At 39.1% G+C, this 27325-nt stretch overlaps 1 protein-coding gene across 1 annotated transcript in view; it reads left to right on the top strand.

Moving 5' to 3' along the window:
* Positions 1 to 27325, top strand: part of LOC114815562 — a 97593-nt gene that overhangs the window by 2299 nt on the left and 67969 nt on the right. Inside the window, exons 2-9 of the mRNA XM_029076849.2 lie at positions 5698 to 5798; positions 8770 to 8839; positions 12976 to 13106; positions 14311 to 14399; positions 17201 to 17300; positions 19293 to 19336; positions 21795 to 21872; positions 25099 to 25295. Coding sequence (XP_028932682.1) covers positions 5763 to 5798; positions 8770 to 8839; positions 12976 to 13106; positions 14311 to 14399; positions 17201 to 17300; positions 19293 to 19336; positions 21795 to 21872; positions 25099 to 25295 — 745 coding nt within the window. The 5' untranslated portion in view covers positions 5698 to 5762. The remainder of the gene's footprint in view (positions 1 to 5697; positions 5799 to 8769; positions 8840 to 12975; positions 13107 to 14310; positions 14400 to 17200; positions 17301 to 19292; positions 19337 to 21794; positions 21873 to 25098; positions 25296 to 27325) is intronic.

The following is a 27325-nucleotide window of genomic DNA, read 5'->3' as shown; positions in this document are numbered from 1 at the left end:
GCTTGGATCAACCCCAGCGTTTAGAACAGTCCCCTGACACCCAGAGCGAGCATTTAACAAATACCATTTTAAAGGAAACAGGGGGAGCCTGCGGCGACCGGGAAGAATCGCTTGTTATACCTGCGTGATCTTGGACAAGTCATTTCAATTCTCTGTGCCTCAGTTACTCCATCTGTAAAATGGGGGTTTACGGTTGGGGATTTGGGCAAGTTAAGGTTGTGAGTCTCTAGGTGGTACGCCCAAGAGAAGCACTGTGGCATCTTGGAAAAAGAGCCCGGAACTGGGAGTCGGAGATCCTGGATTCTAATTCGGACTCCGCTACTTGTCTGCCGTGTGGCTTTGGGCAAGACACTTAAGCTCTCTGAGTGTCATTTACCTCATCTAAGGACTAAATACCTGTTCTCCCTCCTACTTAGACTGTGAGTGCCATGCAGGACAGGGACTGTGTCCCACCTCCTGTCTTTGCTCTTTCCCCGCCTCCCAGCCCCAAAGTACTTAGGTACATATCTGTAATTTTGTTTATTTGTGTTGATGTCTGTCTCCGCCCCTCTAGACTGTGAGCATGTGTGGGCGGGGAGTATCACTGTTTATCATTCTATTGTACTTTCCCAAGGGCTTAGTTCAGTGCTCTGCACACAGTAATCACTAAGTAAATGTGATTGAATGAATGAATAACGTGTGCCTATGCCAGCGCTTAGAACAGTGTTTGACGCTTAGTAAGCACTTAACAAATACCATTAAAAAAACAAACATGCAAGACTTGTTTTCTCTCTCCTTTTGAAAGGAAGGAAAGAAAACTCAGGGGAAGAACCATGGCATTGTAAAGACATAGGTGGGCTTGTCCTTTTGCATTTTTTTCATCTGCTGCTCTGCCCAGCCCGTCAAGGGAAAAGCAAACTCTTTTTTTAAAATAGCATTTGTTAAACGCTCACTCTGTGTACCAGTCACAGTTCTAAGCTCTGGGGTAAATACAAGCTAATCAGGTTGGGCACAGTTCCTATCCCACATGGGGCTCACGGTCTTAATCCTCATTTTACAGCTGGGTTAACTGAGGTACAGAGAAGTGAAATGATTTTCCCATGGTCACATAGACTAGTGAAGGAGTTGGAATCAGAACCCAGGTCCTCTGACTCTCCAGGCCTGTGCTCAATCCATTAAGCCACACTTCTTTCTGTACCATGTGAAAAGATTCAGGATAATACTATAAATTAAGAAATGCAATTGCACATTATGTAAAATTAAAACATTTATCTGTATTGTACATTTAAAGAAAAGAGTGATCATCTGTCACCACGCCTTAAAGACAGAACGGACATTATCTATGTCAGAGCTAACTAGGGTGGGGTCAGTCTGCACCAGTACATTGTGAGCTCCTTGTGGGCGGCAATCATGTGAACCAATTCTGTTGTATTGTTCTTTCCCAGGTGCTTAGTACAAAGCTTTACATACAGTAAGCGCTCAATAAATACCAGTGATTAATTATTAGAGTCCCTTGCCCTTCTTGAAGAGTGGGGCTGTAGACAACAAGTGGGGAGAAGGCGGCATGTGTCTGAATGACCCTTGCTTCTCTCACCACCCAACGAGTGATGTCCATCCGGAGTCAAGCATGTGAAGAGAGGCAGCGATGCTTTTAGTAGGTCATGAGAGAGGGAGGGAAGGAAGGGAAGAAGGCAAAGCTATGCCTTAAACCTCTCTCAACCCTCACTCTGTTAGGTGACTTAGGTTAATCCCAAACCCTAGCAAGTTGGTGAAGGAATGAAACGCAGGGAGTCAGGTCCCTTAGCACCTCTAGGAAGCATTGGCTAATACTCAGGACAGTTAGGAGACTGGCAAGAGGAAGTAGTCGCAAAAATAGTGTGGCCAAGTGGAAAGACCACAGGATTGGGAGTCAAGAAACCTCAGTTCTACTCCTGATTCTGCCACTTGCCTGCTGTGTGCCCTGGGGCAAATTACTTAACTTCTCTGTGCCTCATTTTGCTCCTGTAAAATGGCGATTAACTGAGAAGCAGCGTGGCCTAGTAAAAAGAGCATGGGCCTGGGAGTCACTTAACTTCTCTGTGCAATATATCTGTTCTCCCTCCTACTTAGACGGTGAGCTCCATGTGGGACCTGATTATCTTGTTTCTAACCCAGAATTTAGTACAGTGCTTGGCACAGAGTTAGTAACATATGCCACAGTTATTGTTATTGTCGTTATTATTGTCCTCTCTTCTTAAACTCACCCTTAAACTATGAACTGTGTCTGGGACAGGGACTATGCCTGATCCGATGACAGTGTGTCTATTCCAATGTTTATCATGGAGCTGGGCACATAGTAAATACTTAATAAGTACTGTTATCATTATTATTCATATTATTATTATTCTGGTGTTTCTGAACTCAGCGTAACATTTGCTGGTTGAAGCAACTGAATTGCAACTACTAACACATGTTTATTCACTTCAACGTGAGGCCAGGGCATATGTGCTATTAAGAAGCTTTCAAAGTCTGTTCACTTTTTATTTTTTCAAACTGCTACACAATGCTCATCATGTACAAATGTGCATCATGACGGGTAAGGCAGAAGTGCTTCAAAATGAATTTTGTCATTTTCTAGCCTGGATACAGGAGAATTAAGATTGCTTTTGAAATTCAGCAGCCACTTTTGTCTAAAGCAAGTGCCCATCTGAGACACGTATTTAACCTTGTGCCCCTTGTTTCCACCTTTCATTCATTCATTCATTCATTCATTCGTATTTATTGAGCGCTTACTATGTGCAGAGCACTGGACTAAGCGCTTGGAATGTACAAATCAGTAACAGATAGAGACAGTCCCTGCCCTTTGACAGGCTTACAGTCTAATCAAGTGTAAGGGTAGTGGAAGGAGTAGAGTCATTGGAACAAAGGTATGAAGCAGCAGTATTATTTTGGGCATCTCTCCCTCTGTAGTGTTCTCTTCCTTCTGCCTGTTTCAAGCCCCTGCCTGTTTTGGTTGGAAATGAAAGTGAAAAAACAGCCTCCTTCCTCTGTGGGTATGTTTTGCTTATTATTTTTCTAAGCTGCACAATTTATTTGGACAAGAAGCTTTTCCTTAATTCTATCATTATATATATAATTTACCAACTTTTTGCTAAATCTGGTGGCCTCTACTCTATCCTAATCCTCCTCCACCTTTTAGCTGCCATCTACACTGTGGACCACTCCCTCCTCCTTGAATCTTTATCCAACCTTAGCTTCACTGATGCTACCCTATTGGTTCTCCTCCTGTCTCTCCGACTGCTCTTTCTCAGACTCATTTGCAGTTTTCTCTTCTGCTTCCCACCCTTCGATGGGGTAGGAGGTGTCCCCTCAAGGCTCAATTGTAGTTTCCCTTCTATTCCCCATCTACAGTCACTCCTTTGGAGAACTCATTCTATCCCATAGCTTCAACTACCATCTATACGCAGATCTATATGTGGATGATTGTCAAATCTCCATCTCCATCCCTGACCTCTGTCCTTCATTGCAGTCTTGCATTTCCTCCTGCCTTCAGGACACCTCTAGCCGGATGTCCCTCCAACACCTCAAATTAAACATGTCCAAGATAGAACTCCTTATCTTCCAACCTAAACCCCATCCTTTCCTTGTCTTTCCCATCATTGTAGCCAAACTACTATCCTCTCTAAGCTAGTATCCAAGCCTGTAACCCTGTTGTTGCTCTCAACTCATCTCTCATTCAACCCACATATTCTGTCACTACATCCTGTCAGTTCTACCTTCACAGTATTGCTAAAATTTGCTTTTCTCTCCATCCATCTGCTACTATGCTGATCCAAGCACGCCCTCCTCCTTGACTACTCCTTGACTACTGCATTTGCCTCCTTGCTGACCTTCCTGTCTCTTGTCACTTCAGTCCATATTTCACTCTGCTCGCTGGATCATTTGAGCCTCCAACGTTTACCCATCCACCTCCACATCCAACCGAAACGTCTTACCTTTGGCTTTAAAGCACTTGATCAGCTCTCCACCCCCATCTTACCTCACTGCTCTCCTACTACAGCCTAGCCTACACATGTTGCTCCTCTAGTACCAGCTTGCTGCACCCCAGTTTTGCTGCTGACCCCTTTCCCATGTCCTCCCTCTAGCCTGGAATTCCCTCCCCATCCATATACACCAACCCACCACTCTCCCCAACTTCAAAGCCTTATTTAGATCACATCTTATTAAGATCACATAGTAAGCTCAGTAAATACCATTGATGATGATGATGATTTACATGCTGTCTTGCCATCTTTAGAATGATTAGAACTTTTTATGGTGGAAAAGGTAAAAGCTTCAATAAGTAGATCTTTTTTAAGTCCACATGTTTTTTTAGAACTTTTACATTGCCTTTGGAGGTACAGCATGTGATCAGCAAATGAAAGATATAGTAACAGCAAAGTCTGCTTGGTCCTGATTTTTCTGACCTTTTTAAAATGAATTGCTAATATTTTTGCCCTGCAGCCTCTGGTAATGATTCAGCAATTTAAGTTATAATTAGAAATATAGAGGGTGACTCTTCATTTAGCTTTATGGCATACTACTTCCTCTTTTTACCATTTCTTTGTTATAGTACTAGCTTTTCAAAAATGTGTAAGCTTCTTTGAGAAATATATTTGTTCCCAGAATCTTAGTATTTTAACTGTGCTTATGTCATGCTTTGCAAGATATTTCAGGCAACGATATTCATTGAGTGTTTACTGAGGGCAGAGCATTTTACAAAGTACCTGGGAGATACCACTGATTGATTGTTTAAGGGAAGGTAAGGGATATATGGGATTTAGAGAAGGCTTGTGGGAGAAGATGGGGTTTTAGGAAAAGGCTTTGAAGGTGGAGAGAGTGGTAGTCTGTCAGCTGTGAAGGATGAGGGAGTTCCAGGCCAGAAGGATGTTGTGGACAGGGATCAGCAGTGAAATAGACAAAGATTGAGGTATAGGAGCAGAGTTAGGTTATAATGAAAAGCAGTATGGCGTAGTGGATAGAGCACAGGCCTAGAAGTCAAAAGGTCGTGGGTTCTAATCCCAGCTCTACCTCTTGTCTGCTTTGTAACCTTGGACAAGTCACTTAAATTCTCTGCTCCTCAGTTTCCTCATCTGGAAAATGAAGGTAGAGACTGTGAGCCCTATGTGGGACAAAAAACTGTGTCAAATCTGATTTGCTTGTATCCACCCCAGCGCTTAGTACAGTCGCTGGCACGTAGTAAGCGCTTAACAGATACCATAATTATTATGATTACTATTACTATTAGATCAGTGAGGTGGCATAGGGGAGTGAGTGAGCTGATTGAATGCCTTAAAGGTGACTGTAAGGAGTTTCTGTTTGATTGTGGAGATGAATGGGCAACCTTTGGAGGTTTTTGAGGACTGGAAGTATATAGACTGAGTAGTTTTTTAGAAAAATGATTGGGGCAACAGAGTGAAGTGTGGTCTGGAGAGGGGAGAGACAGGGAGGTCAGTGAGGAGGCTGATGCAATAATCAAGGCAGGATCTAAGAGTTTGGATCAACATGTAGCAGTTTGGATGGAGAAAAAAGCATGGATTCTAGAGATATTGTGAAGGTAGTTATGTTCTTACATTTAAATTTTCATAAAAAATGCACTTATAGTACAGTGTTCCATTAGCCATAGATTTGCAACTTTTCAGGAAATCCTTCTTAAATCAAAATATCTTTTAAAATACTTATAATTCATTTTTCTTTCAGTCCCTCAGCTGCTGTATGGAGGAAAGCTGGATTTTCTGGTTTTCGATTATCTCTCGGAAATTACTATGTCTCTACTAACTGCTGCAAAAAACAAATCTCCAGTAAGTAAATCAGGCTTGTAATTAATTTTGTAACCACTCTAGGTATTTGACAGTGGATATGAGAAATGTTATGGAAAAATTGACAAAATATAGGTTCTTTTCAGCTATACCTTTTAATTTTTAATTACAATGCTTGAGAGAGCTAAAAACATTTTAAATTGATAGTAGTGGGTTGTTTGTTATCTAATACTTAAGATTTAGAAATTGATTGAGAACAGAGTCCAAACAAAAATGCTATTGAAATAAAGCATCATTCATATTATGGTAAAGTCTTTTTTGGAGATTTTTTAGAATAAACATGAAGCTCATCTCTAGTAATTTTTATCCTCACTAATTTGCATTTGGTAACTTTATTGAATCCATACCACATAGTATATTAAAATAACAATCGTGAAAGTTCTTTTTTTTGAGACTCATTGTCAGATTCAACCCAGATTTTACTAATGCTTTATGGCCAAAACTATAACTCCTTAGAGTCAGTGAGTGACTCTTTCATTCTCACCCACCCACCTTTTAGTTTTTGGTTCCATGCCTTTGGCTTCTGCGAGTCATAGCTCTGAGAGATTTTAGAATCATGAAGCTGCTTTGGACACAATGAACACTTAATAAATACTATTACCACAACCACCAGATCTGCACAGAGTGATTTTCATCTTTACCAGAATTTTGAATGTGTACTTTACATTAGAGGTCAGAAATGACCAGAATAGTTCATTTTTGTTTTAATGATCTAATTTTCTTACTGAGGTGCTATTCCAAATAGCTTATACTTTTGAACACATAATAGCATCATCAGTTCTTAAATGAGTAGAATTTTGTGTTGCGTAGTTGTGCAAAAGTGTTTTATCATGATACTCAAATAGGGCGAACATCAATGCTATTTAATCTGTAACAGTCCCCAACTTCTGCTATATTTTATAGCAGCTTGGAATTCCCCTTCCAAGGGACTTTGGGACCACTTCCACCCTCTCCCACAGCCTAACAGGTAGCCAAGCCCTACACAAAGCACAATCCCAAGGCCCAGAATTCCTCCTGCCACTGGGGTTTTGGGGTCTTTATAGGAACAGTCTTAGGGGTCGGACTGTCCCTGTCTTTCTGAACGCACTTGGAACCATATTTACTGAATGCTTTCTAAGTGCAGAGCACTGTACCAAACGCTGGGGAGAACAATAAACGGACACATCCCTTGTACATCTTCCACCTCTCAGAACTTTAAGATTAATTTATGTAATTCCAACAACTGTTCCAGAGAACCTGCTTTTTCACTGTGGGAAGAAGAGGGGGGAAAATGCTTGCAGGATGTTGTGATATCACAGCTTTCGGGAACACTTACCCTGGTTTACTTTAGATTCCTGTATCCTAAAGTTCTGTACTCCTCACTCATAAGAATGCTCTAGTTTGACTTCAACTCATTTTTCAGGAGGCTAATTGATGGTTGTAGTGGAAGTCAATCAGAGTCAGGTGCTTATTAAATAATTTCCAGGCTCAGTTCATTCCCAGGAGGCAGCGTGAAATGCTTTATTGCAGGTAGCGTAGGCCCCAACTCCATGGGGATGAGGTGATCACCCACAAGGTCTTGGCACAGAAAAAGCAAAGCCATCAACTCTCTTTACACTTCCCTTTGGTCAAAATGAACAGTTGTCACTAGTCCATTCTTGCCCATTATTTAAGAAAGAGGATGGAAGTGGAGCCAAGATGGTAGCTCCACCATTTGCCCCCTGCCTCCAGGATGCACCCAGGGAATGTGGGGTTCCAGATGTCCTCACCAGGCTACAGAGCTGGTTCAGCGACTACTCTACGTCTTACTCTGTAAGGATGAGCTGTCCAGAGTGGCTGCATCCTCTGCCTACCACATGCCCCACTGCTGTTGTCCTGTGCAGCAGCGATGCCAAGGATGAGCCATCTGAGCCAGAGCTGCTCATCCATTAAAACTCGAGCCTCGGTGGCTCCTCTCAACTGCTTTATCTTCGGTGATGATGCTGCTTCCGGATGGTGGTAGCGTTGGGCGAGGAAGAGATCCATCAGCTCCCTACAACTTGCCTTCCTTGGGGCTGGGAGAAAGATTGGCCTCTGGCCTGACCCCATAGTTTGGTGAGGATGAGGAAAGTGGGGTTGGGGGTTAAGGAGGAAGAGCTTAAGACTGCAGCTATCCTGCAAAGAAAGTGAGATAATTCATTGAGGACTTATTGTAAACAGAACTGTGTACTAGGCTCTAGAGTAGAATTCAATAGAAGCAACTGAGTCTAAAATGCCTTCTTTCCTTTCTCTTTCCTCCTCTCCTCTCCTTTTTACTACCCACTCCTCTTTTTGCTCCTCTTTTTCCATCTTCCCTTCTTCTTTTTTTCTTTCTCCCCTTTTCCTTTCCTCTCCACTTTTCTTTGCTCACCCCTCAAACTCTTTGATGCTCAGCCCCAAGTTCCCCCATGCACTCAAAATGAAATTGGGCATCCCTGGCCAGCAACAACACAAGTGTAAATCCTGCTCATAATTTTGCATAATTTTTCTTCTACCTCTAATGGTTCGAAGAGTCATGTTTTAAAAGTTAATTCATTAAAAACCTTTCTGCCCGAAGCAGCTGCCTATGATAATTACCTTAAATAATTTCTTTATATTTTATATGGATTTCCTATCAGATATCTTAGACTCATCTCAAAAAATCAGTGTGTGGCAATTGCTTCTCCTTGGGGATTTCTGGTGTATGCACAATTTCCCATTTCACTCTGTGCCACTGATCCTTAATAAGCTTGAGTATTTTAACTGAAATATGGTGTGTATAACCTTGTGTCCTCAGATCCCAGATAAGTGTAAGTACAAATTCTTAGATTTCATTTGGAAAACTCAAATCCAATTTCTCAATTTTTATTTATTTTTCTGTCCACAAGAGCTTAATTATTACATCGAAGCCTAATAATGGAACTGCGCTGTCTGTCATGTACAATTTATATTTATTATATACACTTTTAATTTTCAGGATATGGGTTACAGTCCAGACTTTGTGCTGACTGCAATGACTCCTTACATAAAAGACATTCACCGAAAAGGTAATCTCAAAAGTGTTGGGTACATTATTTTAGTGATCTTTCATGTTTGAATATTGCAGGTCTTCTGTGTTGTATACAGGTTGACAGCTTGCTTTTTTATCACCTAAAATTCATGTGTATTGGTTGTATTGGATCCCATGTATGTAGTCCACCCCCAAGCACTTCGGTACACTCCATTAGCCCCACAGCACTTCATGTACATGTCCTTGTGGGGTTGCTTCTCTTACCTGAAATTTATTTGAAAGCCTATCTCTCCCTTCAGATTGTTAGCTCCTTGAGGGCAGATATTATGTCAGCCAACTGTATTGTACTCTAAGTGCTTAGTACAGTGCTTTGCACAAATTAATTGTATTTACTGAATGCTTACTGGGTTCAGAGCACTGTACTAAGCACTTGAGAGAGTACAATATAACAGAGTTGGTAGACGCGTTCCCTCCCCACAACGAGCTTACAGTCTAGAGGAAGTAAGCACTCAGTAAATCTCATTGATTCATTCAAATTTTTACCAAATTAGTATCTTCTCTCAGAAGCCTTCTCTGTCTAGCCCCCTTGTATTTCCCCCACTCTGTTCACCCACTGCATCACGTATACATTTGGATTTGTACCACTTAAGGACTTTGATAATCACCCCACCCCCATCTCTAGAGCATTTTTGTACATATCCTTTCACTAGGCTGTTTCCCCTGTCTGTAATTAATTTTAATGTCTGTTTCCCACACTAGAGTGGAAGCTCCTTGAGAGCAAAGTTTGTATCTACGAACTCTATGTATTGTACCCTCCCAAATGGTAACATAATGCTTGGCACATAATAAGTGCACAATACATACTATTAAATAAATAAATAGAACATGGCAGGAAAACAGAGCCACTTGGGAAAAAATAACCTTGTAAATGAAACAAAAATAAATAAGACTGCTGTAGGATGCAAAAAAAATCTGTTTTTATCCAAATTTTTTTTCAGGTGAGTATTTCAGCAGAATGCATAAGTCCATACCAGGTATTTGAGGCATACTAAAAAAAAAATACAGTCCTTATCCTCAAAGAACAACTGAAAACATGTATATTGGGGCAATTTTTTGTGTGTGTTCGTCTGAATCTCTTTCAATTATCTCCCCATTTTAAAATTTTAAATAAAAAAATTTGAAATGAATTGTTTTATTAATTATTGTCTCCTGGTTAAAGCTGTGATATGAAATTCTCATTTGCAGAAGCTTCCATGTAAGAACAACAGACTATGACACTATAACAGTTGAGCCATTTGAGGGATATTGCAAAAGTAAATGAGAGAATAATATATATTTTCTTTATGATTCCCTTTCACACAGGGAATGAGTCTTGAAGCCTCATGAATGTGCTTATATAGCACTTTGGGGATGTTTATTCCTGAAATGCAAAACTGACAAATATTGTGCTTTATTTTGCTTCTACCTACATCACCAATATGCAGAAGATCCAAGATTATTTGCCTTAGACTTTAAAGCATTGAAAAGTACATTTCTGTTGACACACTGGAGGTCTGTCTCTTTGGTTCTCTTCTTGTACGTGTAATTCTGGATGCCGGGGTTATTCGAAGGTCCCTTTTGAGAGCGCATGACCAATGGACAAACATCCCCTTCTGCAGCGGGAAGCACATTCCTCCCCACATCTCCTGAGTTCCCGTACTATAACCTTGCTCTGCTTATTCCCAGAGTGGAAAAGGAGGCAAGAAGCTATGTAAGGGTCCAGTATTCCACTGAAGCTCTCAATCATAATGGGGATGAAAACTGCAGAGACAGGAAGCTAAGCTAATCTCTTTACCATTTCTTTTTCAATGGTACTTGTTAAGCGCTATGTACCAAGCACTGTACTAGACGTTGTTGTAGATACACAAGCCCTGTCCCACATCGAACTCACCATCTAGGAGAGAGTAGGATTTATTCCCCATTTTACAGAGAAGTTAAGTGACTTTCCCAAGGCCACAGAACAGACAAGTGGTAGAACTGGAATTAGAACCCAGGTCCTCTGACTCCCTGTTTTCTTTCCAGTAGCCCACATTGCATCTCCATTTGGTATTTTAAATAAAATACCAATTATCCCCCGTCACAGTAGTCCATTGGCTGGCAAGAGGAAGTAACTTGTCTAGAGGTTGTCCAACCATTAGAGATAGTCAAAACTTTGATTCAGACCTATGCTGCTTAAAGTGCTTTATTCATGTTGATAGTATATCTGCTTTTGGGACATCTCTCTTGGATATCCTGTTGATACCTCAAACTTAACATGTCTAAAATAGAGCTCCTTATCTTCCCCACCAAACCCTGACCTCCCCCAATCTTCCCACTGCTGTAAACACCACCACTCTCCTTCCTATCTCACAAGGCTGGAACCTTAGCATTATCCTCAACTAGTCCCTCTCATTCAACCCACATATGCAGTTTGTCACCAAATCCTGTCGTATGTCTTCACAATATCACTAAAATCTGCCCTTTCCAAACAAACTGCTACCATGCTGATCTAAGCACTTAGCATATCCCACCTTGATTATTGTGTCAGCCTCGTGACTGACCTTCCTGACTCGAGTCTTTCTGAACTCCAGTCCATACTTAATTCTGCTGCCTGGACCATATTTTCTAAAAAAATGTTCAGTCCATCTCTGCACTCCTTGGGAACCTTCAATGGTTGCTCATCCACCTCCACATTGAACAGAAACTCCTTACTAATCAATCAGTGGTATTTATTGAGTGCACTATTGGGCGAGCACTCAATCAGCTCACCCCCTCCTATCTTATCTCACTAGTTTCCTAATGCAACCCAGCCTACTCTGCTATTGCCAACTTACTTGATTTTATCTCTTTTGCCCCCTACTCCTTGCCCAACAATCAATCTTATTTACTGAGACTGTACTGTGTCTGCAAAGCACTGAATTAAATGCCTGGGAGAGTACAACAGAAGAGAGTTGATTTACAGGTTCTCTGCCTCTAATGAGCCCAGATCCTCCCTCTGGACTCCCTCCCCCTTCATATATGACAGACCAACACTCTCCCTTCCTACAATGCCTTAATACAGTCACCTCTCTTCCAAGAGACCTTCCCTTCTGTTTCCCCTACTTCCTCTCTCTTCTGCATCACCTATGTACTTTGATCTCCACCCTTTAAGCACTTGATAGTCACCCCACCCTCAGCCCCATAGCACTCATGCATATATCAGTAATTTATTTTAATATCTCTTGTCCCCTCTAGACTGTGAGCTCATTGTGGGTAGAGAATGTGCCTATCAATTCTGTTGTGTTATACTCTCCCAGTCACTTGGTACAATGCTCTGCGCACAGTAAATCATCAATAAATCCCACTGATTGATTTGAAATCTGCAGAAAAATATAATACTAATAATAATGGTGTTTGTCAAGCACTTACTATGTGCCAAGCACTGTTCTGAGCGCTGGGGTAGATACAAGGTAATCAGGTTATCCTATGTGGGGCTCACAGTCTTAATCCCCATTTTACAGATGAGGTGACTGAGACACAGAGAAGTTAAGTGGCTTGCCCAAGGGCACAAATCAGACAAGACTCTGATGTCATCATTTTTTTGCTCTACAGCTATAGAGGCTTTCAGAATTTGGGTTAGGGATTGAGACTAGCTAGGGATGAGTTTTGTGATGGCAGTTTGAATTAGCTGGGCATCTCATTCATTTTATTTTCAAAAGTAAAAAAACTAAGGTTCATTCATTCTGTGTTTACTGTGTGCAGAGTACTCTACTAAGAGCTTTGGAGAGTACAGTATAACAATAAACAGACACATTCCCTGCCCACAATGAACTTACAGTCTAGAGGGGGGGACAGACATTAATATAAATAATTGCATTCTCTTATGGTTAAATTAAGAATGTTTTACCACTGAATTTTCCATATATTGAAATCATATGTACGAGTATCTCTGCAATGATGTTGCAGTGAGGCTGCAATGAGACTGCAGTGAGACCACAGTGAGGCATATATGGAGAGGGAATGAATGTGAAGGGTTTTTTTTAATTTAAATTGGTGATTAGACTGATGAACTGACCACAAAGTTTCAAAGACATTTGTTACACACTCTTGTTGGTAAGGAGAGTGATGTTGATGCTTTAATAACAGTAGTGAATGAAGACATTTGTTTCCTCATAGGTGTTCGTGTTGTTAGTAATGCTGGAGGTACCAATCCCTTGGCTTGTGCGGCTGCTCTTCAGAAGGTGGCAAAAAAGGCTGATGTCGATTTGAAAATAGCAGTCATCACTGGAGATGATATCATGGGCGAGGTACTTGTTGCACTGAATCGATACACGTGCTTGTGGCCCAGTAGGGAAGGTCCATTGAGTTATAGAGAAATTAAATCTATTGGTGTATAATTAGCCCATTGGGTCATTCTTAGGGATGTCATATAGAAAGATTCATTATTGCTTTAAATCCACTCAATTTTACTCTAAAGAGCTACTGAGGTGAAAAAGATAGTTGTGACTGGGAAGAGTTGGCTCAGGGAAATAGGGGGAAGAGAGGAAGAAAGATGGGGTAGAGACCTGACTAAGGGACTTTGCTGGCCTCTCCCTAACCCCCAGGACCCTCCCCACAGCTACTTCTTCCTGACTTGCCCTTACCCTCTTCCTGCTGGAGAAGGTAACTGGATGAATTTTAATTCGTCCAAAAAGTCTAGGCGTGTGCAAGGGTTTCTGGGAACCAATTAACATCCCTCTAACAAATGTAATTGATTATACACTCAGTTCTGTCTTTTTACATATTTTCACTATGTACTTTGGCTAGAATGCTTGACCATAAGAGTCTGTTTTATATATAGCACGGTGTGCTAAGGTGTGTGAACAAAGGGCCGTGATAGCTGACACCCCCCACCCTAAATACAGTCGCAGCGTTTTCCTACATGCAGGGTTTGGAAGGAACACAACCCACATCTTAAAGAGCTGGATGTATTTGTAAAATGGAAATCCTTATATTTTGCCAGAGAGAAGACATTAAAAGGCAAAGTGTTGAAAATGACTGGAAAAAACGTTTTTCAATAAATTGAATTCAGAGCCTCCATGAAGGTTGAAATAAAACTGTGCCTGAAACCACAAGGTGGCATCAGAAGAGAGGGGGAGAGAGTGGAATGTGTGTTTGCTGGAAATATTCCCAGCCCTGAAGCTTTACTGAACACATTCCTATACCTTTTACTTAATTATATGTTATTTAGGACCTTTGAAAAAACCATAAATTTGATAAATTGTAGCCATTCTTTATGAATTTTTCAGATTTATCATATTTTAAAGGGATGAAGCTTTTAATTTTTTCTTCTCTTAAAAGAAAGTTCCTGGGAAAAAATAATTTTATTGGAAATTTTCAAATATCATTATTTTTCCAGCTAGTATTTTTCCTGAATTGAATAGTTGTTCCAAAGGAGATTAATTTTAAAAGCATCTAAGAGTTTTAAAATCAACTTTGAAAAAAGTCCTTTTTTTTGAATATTTTCAACAGAAAGATGCCTTTAAAGGATCAACTGTCACAGATATGGAGAGTGGGAGGCAATTTCCAGACACAGTCAGTAGCATGAATGCATACCTTGGGTAAGATTATTTTTTTCCCCATTATTTTTACTTTTAAATCAATCGGTGGTATTTATTGAGCACTTACTGTGTACAGAGCAATGTACTAAATGGTTGGGAGAGTACAGTATAACAGAATTGGTAGATACATTCCCTGCTCACAACGAGCATACAGTCTAGAGTGATCATTGCTTACAAGAAGTTATTGAACAGGGGTTGGGGAATATTGACAGAAAGGGTAGTTCATGGTAGATTGGATTATTGAGGGCAGTTGAGGAACATATGTCAGCATAAATTCAGCAGTAGACGAAGCATTCTAGGCTATAGGGAGATTACTTTTAGCTGTTCTTGAGATCCCTTTCAGGACTATGGCAAGGCAGATTTTCTTGTAGTCCTGTCTGAGAGTGGCAAATTTGCTGTGTTGGGAGAGAAGAGAGTGGCAATTCTTCTGGGAAAAAAAAAATCAAGACAAACTTTATTTTGAGTAAAAAAAAAAAGGAACCTGTTTATTTTTAGGTCCAAATTACAAACTAAGCCCCTTGAAATGTTTACATTTTGTAGGGTGTAATATAAGGGGATTTCTTGTAAAAACACGATGACACACAAAAAGTTGGCCCCCTGAAAGTAAATATCTTTTTTTAAAAAAATAAAATTTATCTAAGGAAGAGGCAAAATGACAAACCTGCCTTTAGCTTTGAGTCTATGTTTAGATGCCCTACAAATTAAACTGATGTACTGAATCAGCGAAAAGTATGCAGATAAATTCTTTTCATTCTGCCTCATGATTTGCTTTACCTGTTTTTCCCTGACATTCTCCTCATTATTGGTATGTCAGCTAGATTGATATCACTTTAACAATTTTGTTACCGTGGCTCAGTGGAAAGAGCACGGACTTTGGAGTCAGGGCTCATGAGTTCGAATCCCAGCTCTGCCACTTGTCGGCTGTGTGACTGTGGGCAAGTCACTTAACTTCTCTGTGCCTCAGTTCCCTCATCTGTAAAATGGGGATTAAGACTGTGAGCCCCACGTGGGACAACCTGATTCCCCTATGTCTACCCCAGCGCTTAGAACAGTGCTCGGCACATAGTAAGCGCTTAACAAATACCAACATTATTAAATAAATTTGATTTTATTGTTTTCGCTACTATTTTAAAACAGAGGAAACCAGACACACAAAGGCCAAAAATTTAGCTGACTGAAAGGTTAAGTACTGCATACCTTAAGTGCTTAGTACAGTGCCTTGCACCAGGCGCTCAAAAAATATGATTGAATGACTGAATAATACCTTCAGTTTTTATATAAAATGTATCAAAATGTACCAAACCTGATTGAAGGTTTTCAGTGACAAAATCTGTTATTATTAAGCTAAATTAGTAAGCATATTGCAGCCTGGCTGAAAAGCCTAGAAGATTGATTTTGCCAATTATCTTTGTGCTCCTAGCAGTAGGCTAAGTGAACTTTAAATTAATTTCAGCAGGATGGAACTTTCTACGTGGACTTCTTGAAGCACAGGCACCTAATGCTTCAATATTTTTTAATGGTATTTGCTAAGTGTTTATTATGTGCCAGGCACTGTACTAAGTGGTGGGTTGGATACAGTCAGTCCATGTGCCACGCGGGACTCATGGGTCAATCATTTTACAGAAGATGAGAGTCTCTTATTAGTTGAGTAAACATCCACTCAACTGTTATACTGCAGGTGCTTAATCCTTGGAAACAATGTGAGGATCTCTAGGAATTGTCTCTCCACTTCCTCCACCTGTCATGTATCCACTGCAGTACCCTCCTGCATCTCAGAGACAGTATCTCCTTTTTCTCAGGTTTTCTGCTTGCCCCCAAGTTTCTGTGTAGGGAAAAGAGGAAATATAAATGAAATCACCAAAACTTCTCCCGCTCACGTTTTAGAATCCCCCCTCCCTCCCCAGCTGTGTGTTTCAGTCCTTCCTAGGTCATTTGCCACTTTTTCACTTCTTCCTAGCTCCACCTCATTTGTGACTCTGGAGGGTCTGGAGTGAGGTTGGCTAGTAAGTAGTACATTTGGATTCCTAGTTTCCACACTAGCAAAAACCACTAGTCAATTTTTTTACCCAGATTCATGGTCCTGAGGTCTCTGGTACAAACAGAGCTTGTGCAGTGACTTCAATAAAATCCTCTCATCCCCCAGATTTCTTCCAAGGAGCTTACAAAAGAAATGGAACCAGATATTTTTGCATTTCTTTTCCTCTGCCAAACTCCTCAACTCCTCCTGTTCACAAGTTCCTGTTTTGCTCAAACAGTGATGAGACGCAGTGTTGCTAGTGGATAGAGCACCAACCTGGGAGTCAGAAGAACCTGGGTTCTCATACCGGCTCCGGCACTTGTCTGCTGTGTGTGACTTTGGGCAAGTCACTTAACTTCTCTGTGCCTTAGTTCCTTCATCTGTAAAATGGGGATTAAGACTGTGAGCCCCATGTGGGACTGGACTGTGTCTAACCTGATTAGCTTCTATTTACCCCAGCACTTAATACAGTGCCTGGCACATAGTAAACACTTAATACCATAGGGAAAAAAACAATGGTATTTATTGAGCACTTACTGTGTACAGAATACAGTACTAAGCACTTGGGAGAATAAGCTATAACAGAATCAGTAGATATGTTCCCTGCACACATGAACTTGCTCTCTGCGTAGATAACAATTTTCCCTCTTCCACCTGCCCTGCCTGCTCAGGATAAATTTCATGAAAAAATGGAGCAAAAAGGTTCAAAGTTCTAGAGATTTTTGTTTGAAAATATTTGAACCCAGAAGGAAGCCATCATTGATTGCTTCTTTTGTTTCTTTAGAGCAAGACCAATAAGCAGGGCCCTTGACCTTGGTGCTGATATTGTTCTTACTGGTCGATGTGTGGATAGTGCCATTGTATTAGGACCACTTGTTCATTCTGTAAGTATAAGCACATTGAATTAAAACGAAGCAAAGAAAGTTATATATTAACTGCCTTTGACCTACTTGTTGGCATCTAGTACTTCTTCATATTGTGAAGTATTCTAATGGTCAGTATTTTCATTTAATGTTTTAATAATTAAATCATTTAGAGAGTTAATAAGGGAAATAATTCATATACTGTAGAGAATAAACCAGGGAAGATAAATTAGCCTACATATTGAAGGTGAATTAGGAGCACTCCAGAGAATAATGATTTTCTAACAGTATTGCATAGAAGTTTAGGATTCAGTAGCCCTGTGTTAATAGTGGCCTTATTTACCTTTCAGTGTACTTTGTCATTTTAGTGTATTTTATTTCTGAAGACCTATTATTCAGTGTTGACAGCCAAACTCTCTGATTAACCGTATACCTTTGTGAGGATTTAAAAATGATTAAAATGAATGATTGCCAGTCATCACCTTCATCTAAATTAATTTCTGTAAAAAGTCACTTTAATGAAATTAGGTTGCTTAACTGGCTCCTGGACCAAAATGTAATTGTATAAATCAGTCCAATTCCCTTAGAAAATCTTCTTCACATGGACCATAGTATCGGCACTACACTGTTAACTGGAATGTCCTCCGATGGAACTGTTTTTCCATTTGGTGATCAGATAAGTCCAAATGGCTGAGGTTCAGTGAATCCAATCTATTTTTGCAAAGAATGTTCATTTGCCTTTTTTTATCCACATGGACCCACCTTCTAGGAATACTGGAAAGGTTAATGGAATGTTTACCAAATAGTTTGTATTTCTTACCAGAAAACAGAACAAAATTTTATAATAGTTATTTGGTCAAGCAAACGTTTTTATTAAGCACTTGCTCTGGCCAGAGCACTGTACTAAGTATTTGGCAGAGTTAGTAGATATGATCCTTTCCTCTAAAAGCTTAGAAATAGGGCTATATTTCCTTTTCTTAGACACAAATATCAAAATATTTTTTTCCACTATTAGGTACATATTTTCTTTTATTAACAATAAACAGCATAGCAAAATTATTGAAATTGGCTTAATTTATTATGTTAGTCTTGTGTGAAATAATCCTTTTAATTCAAATAGCAAAACCAGTGAAATACTCTTTATCGCTTGTAAGAATGCATAAAATAAGAAGGTTACCACTTGGTGGCACTATATGTTCTACTCGTAGAAAAAGTGGTAATGAGAAGTTTCTGCTCTTGTGCTGATCTGTTTTCTGTGAGTTAACATTTTAAAAGTATTTAGATTTAGTGTGACATTTCTCAGCTCAGTCATGTTTCAAAGAACGGCATCACAGGATGTGTCGGTTTTTTAAGGACTTTAACTTTTATTATTACTTCTATTTCCTGAAAAGTAACTTATTTTCTTAAATACTAAAAGGTAGTATTGTCTGCTTATGCCCACAAAAAGTATTTTAAAATGACATGAAATTACTCTTTTGACATTGCCTAATTCTTAATTGAAACTTTCTCTTTTTTATTATATTAGTTCCCCTAATGCTTGAAAATATTTCAGGAAATGTCATTGAAAATGCTAGATGAAAATTCTTGTTTGTTTAGATATGGGATCATGAGCTATAATGTGAATAAACAGACTTGCCCCAGTTTCTCATGTAATGTTGGAAATCCTTTCAAGTCCAATTAATTTTCAAATAGAAAAAAAGCTAATTGGCTCAGGTAGAGAAGTTCTCAGATAAGGAAACATCAAGACTATTTGCATTTAATTTGCATGAGTTGCTGCAAAGGAGATTAGCTCGAGTAAATATTTTTTATCATAAAGTTGCTAATGTTAAGCCTTATCTTTCCTTTGCTTTGTTTCCACTAGAAGTCCTGAAGCAAATTATATTTTCATTTATATGGCTAATGAGCTATGGTGTCTCGCAAATACTATTAAGTATAGAAAGAGACATTCTATGTCGAAAAATTTGGTGTGTGTAAAAAGTCTTATTTTGCATGTAACTTTGTTTTTTCTTATAGTTTGGTTGGAATAGAAATGACTTTGACTTATTAGCAGCTGGAAGGTAAATCTAATACTTTAGCCATTCTTACTGTTTTATTACAATAAAAATAGAGTCCAGTTAAGAAAAATTTGAAAGTACATGAAAAATGTCTATGTCTTTTAAGGCATATCAGATTAAATGTATATTCATTTTATTATTAAATTGCAATTAAGGTTTTTTGAACATCTTTGCTATTGTAGTGAAAATGATCAATCAGTTACATTTATTGAATATCTTCTCTGGGAAGGCACTGTATTAAGCACTGAGGAGAGTATAATAGAATCTTCAATAGGTTCTGCTGCTCTGAAAATCCAGAAACCTGGGTTCTAGGCCCTGTTCCACTTGTGGCTGGCTATCAGTGGTTGAGATTGCAAATGAACTTGGTTATGTGCCGAACCCTTGCCTTACCTACTCTGTCTTTGCCGGAACACAATTGACAGGAGAGAGAGAGTGTGTGAGTGGGGCTGCATACACCCCAGCTCTTTAATCAAGTTTGCAGGTTCTCAGGAGTGAGGCTCATTCATCATTCTTCATGGGAGATGCCATCATCATTAGCAGACACAATTCCTGCCCTAATGGAATTTATGATCCAGTGGGAGAGGCAGACACAAAGACATTTTGCAGAGAGGGTGAAGAAGGGAAAGTGGGTATAGAGATGAATGAGTGCTAAAGAAATAAGGTATGTAGGTGAGATCATACAGAAGTCCTGTGGGAGATTGTGAGTACACAAGTGTCAACCTAATGGAGAAGTGCTGAAGTGGCATTTGGGGGTATAATTTGGGGAGAGGAGAGGAGATTTTAGAAAGGCTTTAAAGTGGGGTGAGATAAGGTGTGTTAAATTATAAGGGAAAGGGAGTTACAGGTAGGTCAAAGGGCTGAGGAAAGGAGTCATAGGCACAGTGAGTAAGCAAACATGAGAAGAACTAAGAGTGTAAACTGAGGTGAGAGAGTGCATAAGTGGATGATCTAATGCATTAAAGCCAATAGTTTGAAAGTTTTTCCTGCTTATGATAAGAGGAATGGTTTTTGAGCTGGGGAGAGAGATATGTGTGCAGTGACACTGAGCTTTCAGCAGCAGTTTGAAATGCAGGCTGGAGAGGGCAGAGATTCATGGCCAAGAAATCATTGAGAAGGTTAATGACCAGGGTGATGGGAGACAAGGGATCAGAATTGGGGAACATGAAGGAAAACCTGACAGGATTTAGTAATTGTTTGAGTGTGGGAATTGAAAGAGAGGGAAGAGTCAAATGTAATGGCAAGGTTGCAGGCTTTCTAGGCAGAGAAGATGGTGATGCTGTCAACTGTGATAGGAAAATTAAGAGTAGGAGAGGATCAGTAAATCATAAATATTGGCCACCCAGTGGTTGCAGTACATTGTAGTAAGCACTTGGGAGAGTACTATAAAAGTAGTAGACATAATTCCTGCCTGCCCTTGAGGAATTTATAATCTAGCAGGAGAGACAGACACTCAAATTATAGATAGGTGGAAATAATAGAAGAAATGTACATAAGTAGTCAAGGGAGAAGGTTTAAATGTACATAAGCAGTCAAGGGAGAAGATTTTAATACTCAAGATCCTGGGTGACACTGAGTTTTGAAATGGGAATTGGAAAGCTATATGGGGTGAGAGGGAAGAAAAATTAATCAGAGATGATCTGGAAGAGGGAGGGAGTTCTAGCCAGGAGGAAGAGGTGGGTGTTGAGAGAAAGGAGAACAAGGCATAGTAAATAGATTAGCTTGAGGGGGAAATAAGCATGCAAGATGTGGTGTAGTGGAAGAAGAGGAAGGATAAGTGTGGGGCAAGAGTTGATTGAATGCGTTAAATATGAATTGGGGAAGGAAGTTGAGGTGTTCACTTTACGATTTAATTTGCTTACGGTGTCAGTGCACAATTTCAGAAGCATGAGAGGTCAGTGCTAACAAGACAGATTGGGAGGCATCTCTAAAGAACTGGTAGTTGAAAAGTGGAGGGAGAACTGGTGAAAGAGATTGAGAAGGACTGGCTGAGAGGTGTAAAAAGAGGGCCAGTAAAACAAAGGTTTCATAGTCTTTTCAGAAGGGAATACTTCACAGAAAACAAAATGATTTCATAAATAGTCTATCACTTTCAGAGGTGAAGGGGCTTGGATTAAAGTCTATATATTGTTATAGAGGACATATTTTTTTCCATTTCTATATTGTTTGTTAGAAATAAAAATATTGACGAGAGGGCTTTTGAAACTTTGGACTCTATATGCCAGTAGCATGATTTCCAAATATGGTATTGTGTATGCTAATTCCTGAAACAATGGAGGGAGGGTACCTCAAACCGTATGGTTTTTGGAAAGTGGTAATTCATGTTTACTAACCTGTTTGTCTGAAATTTATTGACTGGTTAACTGAGATATATTTGTTTTCGGTGATTTTTTTTCACTTCAGGTACACTTGGAAAACTTCTGTCATAGCTGTTTGTAACAGTTGTTTTTGTTTGCTTTAACAGTCTTGCGGGCCATCTTATTGAATGTGGTGCACAGAGTACTGGAGGAATATTCACTGATTGGCATACCGTTCCAGACTGGTAAGGCAGCAGCATTTCATTTTTATAGAAATCACAGTATAGTAGGTGATCTAGATCATAAAATCATGCTGTTTTCCTTTATTTCCACTAACCTTTTTTTATTCTAAATCGCAGGGAACGAGAGCAGGTTTCACAGAAAGGTAGTATTAAATCTATCAGTTCCAAATTGATTGTGGGTGAAGCCTTTTGGGAGATATGGTCAAATAGGCTAGTTGACCATTTCTTGGGAAAATGTTGATTTATCAGCTGATTAAGTATCATTACCAATATATTAAGATTTCAATTATTTTGCTACAGTACGGGGGTCATTTGTTTAATTTGCACTCATTTGATATTCTGCATCTCCCACTGATTAGATTTCCTGAATTTTTAAAAGAATTTCTAAATGTTTCTACTAATTCAAATAATAATTAGGTAGTGCTTTCTCTTAAACAAGACTTTCTGTATCTGTTTTGCTATTAACCTATTAACTATTTTGCTATGAACTATCACCTGGACTGTTATTTTAATATCTTTGTAATAATTTATCAACTGGACATGTATAAAATTGAATTTATAATTTTAATTGTTATCACAGCATCTATTAAAATAGAAAAAAAACAGACTACCTTTCTACCCATTAACAACCTTGGCAATCATACATTTCTATGTAGGACCCACTTGAGAAGAACAGCAAATCCTTAACATAATTTTGTCAAGCAGCAGGTGCTAAATGCCACAGATCAACTATTTCCCATTAAGTTGGAGTGGGGGTTGGTTCACAGGTAGATTTTTTTCAGCAGGTGTGGGCTTCCACCTTTTGTATCCGGTCCAGCCTTCATATTTCTCTCCAATTTAATGAGATTTGCTATGTATAGTGCAGTATTCAGTCTAAGGGGATCTAAAACCTTCACTCTGTTGTTCTCTCTTAACTTAATCCCATACTCCTCTTCTATTCCACTATTTGGAAAATATTTTTATATTTGTCATCCTCCTTAGGCTGTAAACTCCTTTTCTACAGGCAGTGTACACCTTCTTTTGGCTATACTTTTCCAAGTACTTAGTACAGTGCACAGCACTCAGGGGTCACTCAGTTAAGCCCATTACTCCTACGTACTACGTCTTCACGTGGAGCTTTGGATGCTTGTCACCTCCTTCAGTTGGTCATTCTCTTTGGCATTCTGGTGGTCTATTGCCATCTCTTAGGGTTATGCTTTTGCTCTTCTTTGCCATAAGTTTGCTGTAGGTGGTAGGTTGGGGCATTGGGTTGTTTGCATTTTTGTCCCTCTTAACTTTAACCGAACTTCTATTTTCATTCAACATCTGTTAATAGTGATTTAACTTAGCCTAAGCAAAGCAGTTAATCATTCAGGAAGACTATGATCTCTGAGTACCATATGACAGAAAATAAATGAGAAAATTGCTGTGTAGTTATTGAACTTAATTCTCCTAGGGCCTATGGTTACTACCTCAAAGTGAATTAGGTACTAGAGGTGGAACATTAACTCTTTCAGACAACTAGAAGTCCTTTCAGTTCATGCTGTTTTAGGGGAAGGTTGTAGGAAAATATACACAGATTGAGTTGTCTGAAAGAAATAATGTTCTTCCTAAAGTATGGTACTTATCAATCAATTAGTGTTATTTAATGAATGCTTCTGTGTGCAGAACACTGTATAGGGGAGATCAAGCCTTCTGTACACATCCGTACTTTACAAAATGCATTTGACACCCCAGACTGTAAGTTTGTTGTGGGCAGTGAATGTATCTGTTTAGTATTGTACGCTCCCAAGTGCTTAGTGCAGTGCTCTTTGCACACAGTAAGCACTCAATAAATACGATTGAATGAATGAATGAATTGGGAGGCTTGGGTTTTGGTAGCTATCAAGAAAGTTTGACTGCCCTAAGAAACTCAACATGATCCTAGGCTTCCCTTAGAAGGTATGGCTAGTTGTGTTAGCAGTAAAACTTCATGCTCTATTCTATTCCATAAGGGAAAAGTAGGATTGTAGAGCAGGTCCAATTCTATGAATTATGCTTGAGGACCTAACAAAAAAACCTGTTGTATCCCAATTTCCCATTTCAGAAGACTCTGTGTGTCACCCAGAGTCCTTGAATCAGTCACCCAAGAAATGATGATACAAAGATTCAGGTTCCCAAAACAATGTCAGGAAAAGCACAGTGAAGAAAAATCTTTGCAAGTATTCAGTTCAGAAAGTATTACTGGTCATGTATCATCTTTTGAGAGGTACCTGCACATATTGATGGAATTTTTAATCAGTAAGGTCATCTCTAAATGTGGAAAATAACTGTATAAAAAACACAAAGGAAAGCCTTCTATTTGAAACAAATGCAACAAAATAAGCCAGTTAGCCTGTTTTGGTTACCCACCTGTGACTTAATCCCTCACCTGTTAATTTAGCATTTTGAAGCATTGTGAGCCTTCTGATTATTCCTCTTGTCCTATTTTTAAAATAATCAGCTACCTAAAATCCATTTCCAAATGAATCTCCTGAATTTGGGAGAGAGATACCCATCCACCCTATCCTTTAAATCCTAAAACTAGGCCGGATCATTGTAATTACTTACAGTTAGTAAGCGGTTACAGGTGCGAAGCATCAACTGTAATTGCTAGGGCAGTTGCACAAAAACAGAAATAAGTTCAGGCATACCAAATTGGATCTTTGCATGACTCCTATTCTGGAACTTCACTCTTCTCTCCATCTCTTCTTGTACATATTTTTCTTGAAACTGCTGAAGCAATAGGAATGGATCACTAAATGTATAACAAACTTGGATGTTGTCTCCTCTTAACCTACCTTTATCTGATGCAAGCTCACAGTTAAGAGGTACTGCCTGGGCCGACAAGGATGCTGTTATTTTAATATCCATGTTCTTTTCATGAACGTTTGCATGGGATGCTATTATCTTAATTTCCATGTTCTTTTCATGCACGTTTGCATCTTCCCTAATCTTGGGGATTTGGATACCTCAGATTCCGTGTTTGCCATTCCCATGACATGGCAGTGATCACATCCTACTTTATCTTTTAACACTTTCATTGTAGATATACATTAGGGAGGGAAGAAGTTGGTTTGGAGAAGCATGTTTCATTCAGGCACTGTCCAAATATAAAGGCAGTAGTGAAAGAGATTACCAGTAAAATGTAATAATTTATATAAAAATGTTCCAAGTCAGCTTTTTTTCTTTGTCCTAAACCTTATATGTTATATTTTTATTTACTCTGTAGGCATAACATAGGGTTTCCTATCGTGGAATGTTTTCCGGATGGGCAGTTCATCTTATCTAAACCTCCTGATACCGGGGGCCTTGTCTCAATTGGCACTGTGGCTGAACAGTTAGTGTATGAAATTGGAAATCCTCAGCTTTACCTCTTACCAGATGTTACTTGTGACTTTTCTCAAGTTTCCATTACTGAAATTCCAGGTAAGTAACTATGGCAAGGAGACACTTTTCTAATTAAAAAAATCTATTCATTAGTAGATGCCAATTGATATCTGCCTGATTTAAAGACCATTCTTTCCAAAGCCAATATAAAAATGTCTAGACCACTTTGTAACATTATTATATGGTTTGGGAACTATTTAGCAAACAAAAGAGGGAACTGTATATGAGAAGGAAATCTTGTCAAATTTTATGAAATTTGTTTTTGGTGTCATCCTTAATATATTTTGAAAAGAAAAAATTAATATAAGCACTTCTCATATTAAGTACTGGGGTTAGTGGCTTTTAGGATACACAAATAAAATATTTACATAAGAAAGTTAGAAAAAATGAAATGACTGGGTGAATTAAATGAACAGATGTATCATTAATTATAATATTAAAGACCAGGCTTGATATGCATGGATTGGGCATGGAGTGAAACTGCCCAAGAAGTCCTGTTTTTCCCCCCACTTCTTCCGTTTTCCATCTTTCTCCTTCCTTTTCTCCCCCGTGAGCATATATCTTTAGCCTTCTCTTACTTTGAGGATGCACTGAATAGGAATTACTCCAGCCTCCCCTCTGTCCTCCCACCCTCAGAGGAAGAGATTTACTATACTGGGAGCCTGCCCAACCAGAACTAACCCCTTTGGCCACCTTTAAGGTGGTCTGTAACCTCATCAGACCTGACCCAAGCTGTAGATGGTCCAAGTATGCTTCAGAGCCATCCCTAGAGGCCTCAGCACTGAATCTCCAGCACTTGCAAAATATTCAAAGTTAATATTCTTCTCTAGACTGTAAGCTCATTATAATAATGATGGTATTTGTTAAGTGCTTGCAGTGTGCCAAGCACCGTTCTAAGTGCTGCGGTAGATTTCAAGGTTATCAATTTGGACAAAGTCCCTGTACCAAATGAGCCGCACAGTTTAGATAAAAGGAGTCTTCATAGATGAGGAAACTGAGGCCCAGAGTAGTAAAGTGATTTACCCAAGGTCACACAGCAAGTAAATGGCAAAGCCAAGATTAGAACCCGGGTCTCTGACTGCCAGGCCTGTGCTATTTCTGCTAGGCCATGCTACTTTTTGTTGGTGCAGGGAACATGTCTGCTAATTCTGTTGTATAGTATTCTCCCAAGTGTTTAGTACATATTCTGCACATAGGAAGTGCTCAATAAATGCCATTGATTGATTGATTGAAATGCCCTATCACATCACTAAATCTTAGAAAGCTACATAGTAACACATATTACATTAGTTATACTTTTAACTCTGTTCTTCTGTCATGAAACCTCAAGATCAGCAGAGCTTCTTAAGACATTTTTGAAGTAGAAATTAATTTCCCTGGCTCCTCTTTCCAAATATCTTTTAGTTGTTTTGGGAATTTGTGTATAAATGTGATTTTTTTTTTAAAGAATGCCCAAAATATAGTAATGCCAAAAAGACACCTGATGAATGTTTCCACTTATATAATATCTAGAAACTTCTAATATTTGACTCTGTATATTACTAATAGGACAAGTGTTCTTAAAAGACAGATAATATCAGTGGTTAATTGCTGCTAAGCATAGCACATCATAGCTGTAAAATTAAAGTAATTTCTAATGATCAAGTTTTAAAAATGCAGCTAATGCAGAGTTAAATAGACTAACAGGGCCTGTCTCTAGTTCTTTCTCTAGAAGCATAGCCTTTCTCTGAACTTTTAGCTTGTAAATGACCTGATACGACACATTTGAACTCAAGATGAACTTTCACATGAACTTTTAGTTATCCTCCTAGAAATATAACAGATGGAAAATAGACAGATTTCTCAAATAGTTTTAGGCGCAAGTACTTTGACATGTTCACCAGAGACCACAGGGCAGGCTATCTATTTTCATTGTTTACTCTGCTAATTTTATTGTACCGTAGGTTATTTAGTTACAATATGCATTTGAAGAAAAAGATGCTTGTTATATTCTTTCCCTTGGTGGTCTGATTGGTTTTCAATGATGAAGAGGAGGAAGAGGAATCTGGTGTAAAATTTAGAAAGAACTT

Source organism: Ornithorhynchus anatinus, chromosome 12, assembly GCF_004115215.2.
Source record: "Ornithorhynchus anatinus isolate Pmale09 chromosome 12, mOrnAna1.pri.v4, whole genome shotgun sequence".
NCBI classification, from domain to species: Eukaryota; Metazoa; Chordata; class Mammalia; order Monotremata; family Ornithorhynchidae; genus Ornithorhynchus; species Ornithorhynchus anatinus.
This window is presented reverse-complemented; position numbering and strand designations above follow the sequence as displayed.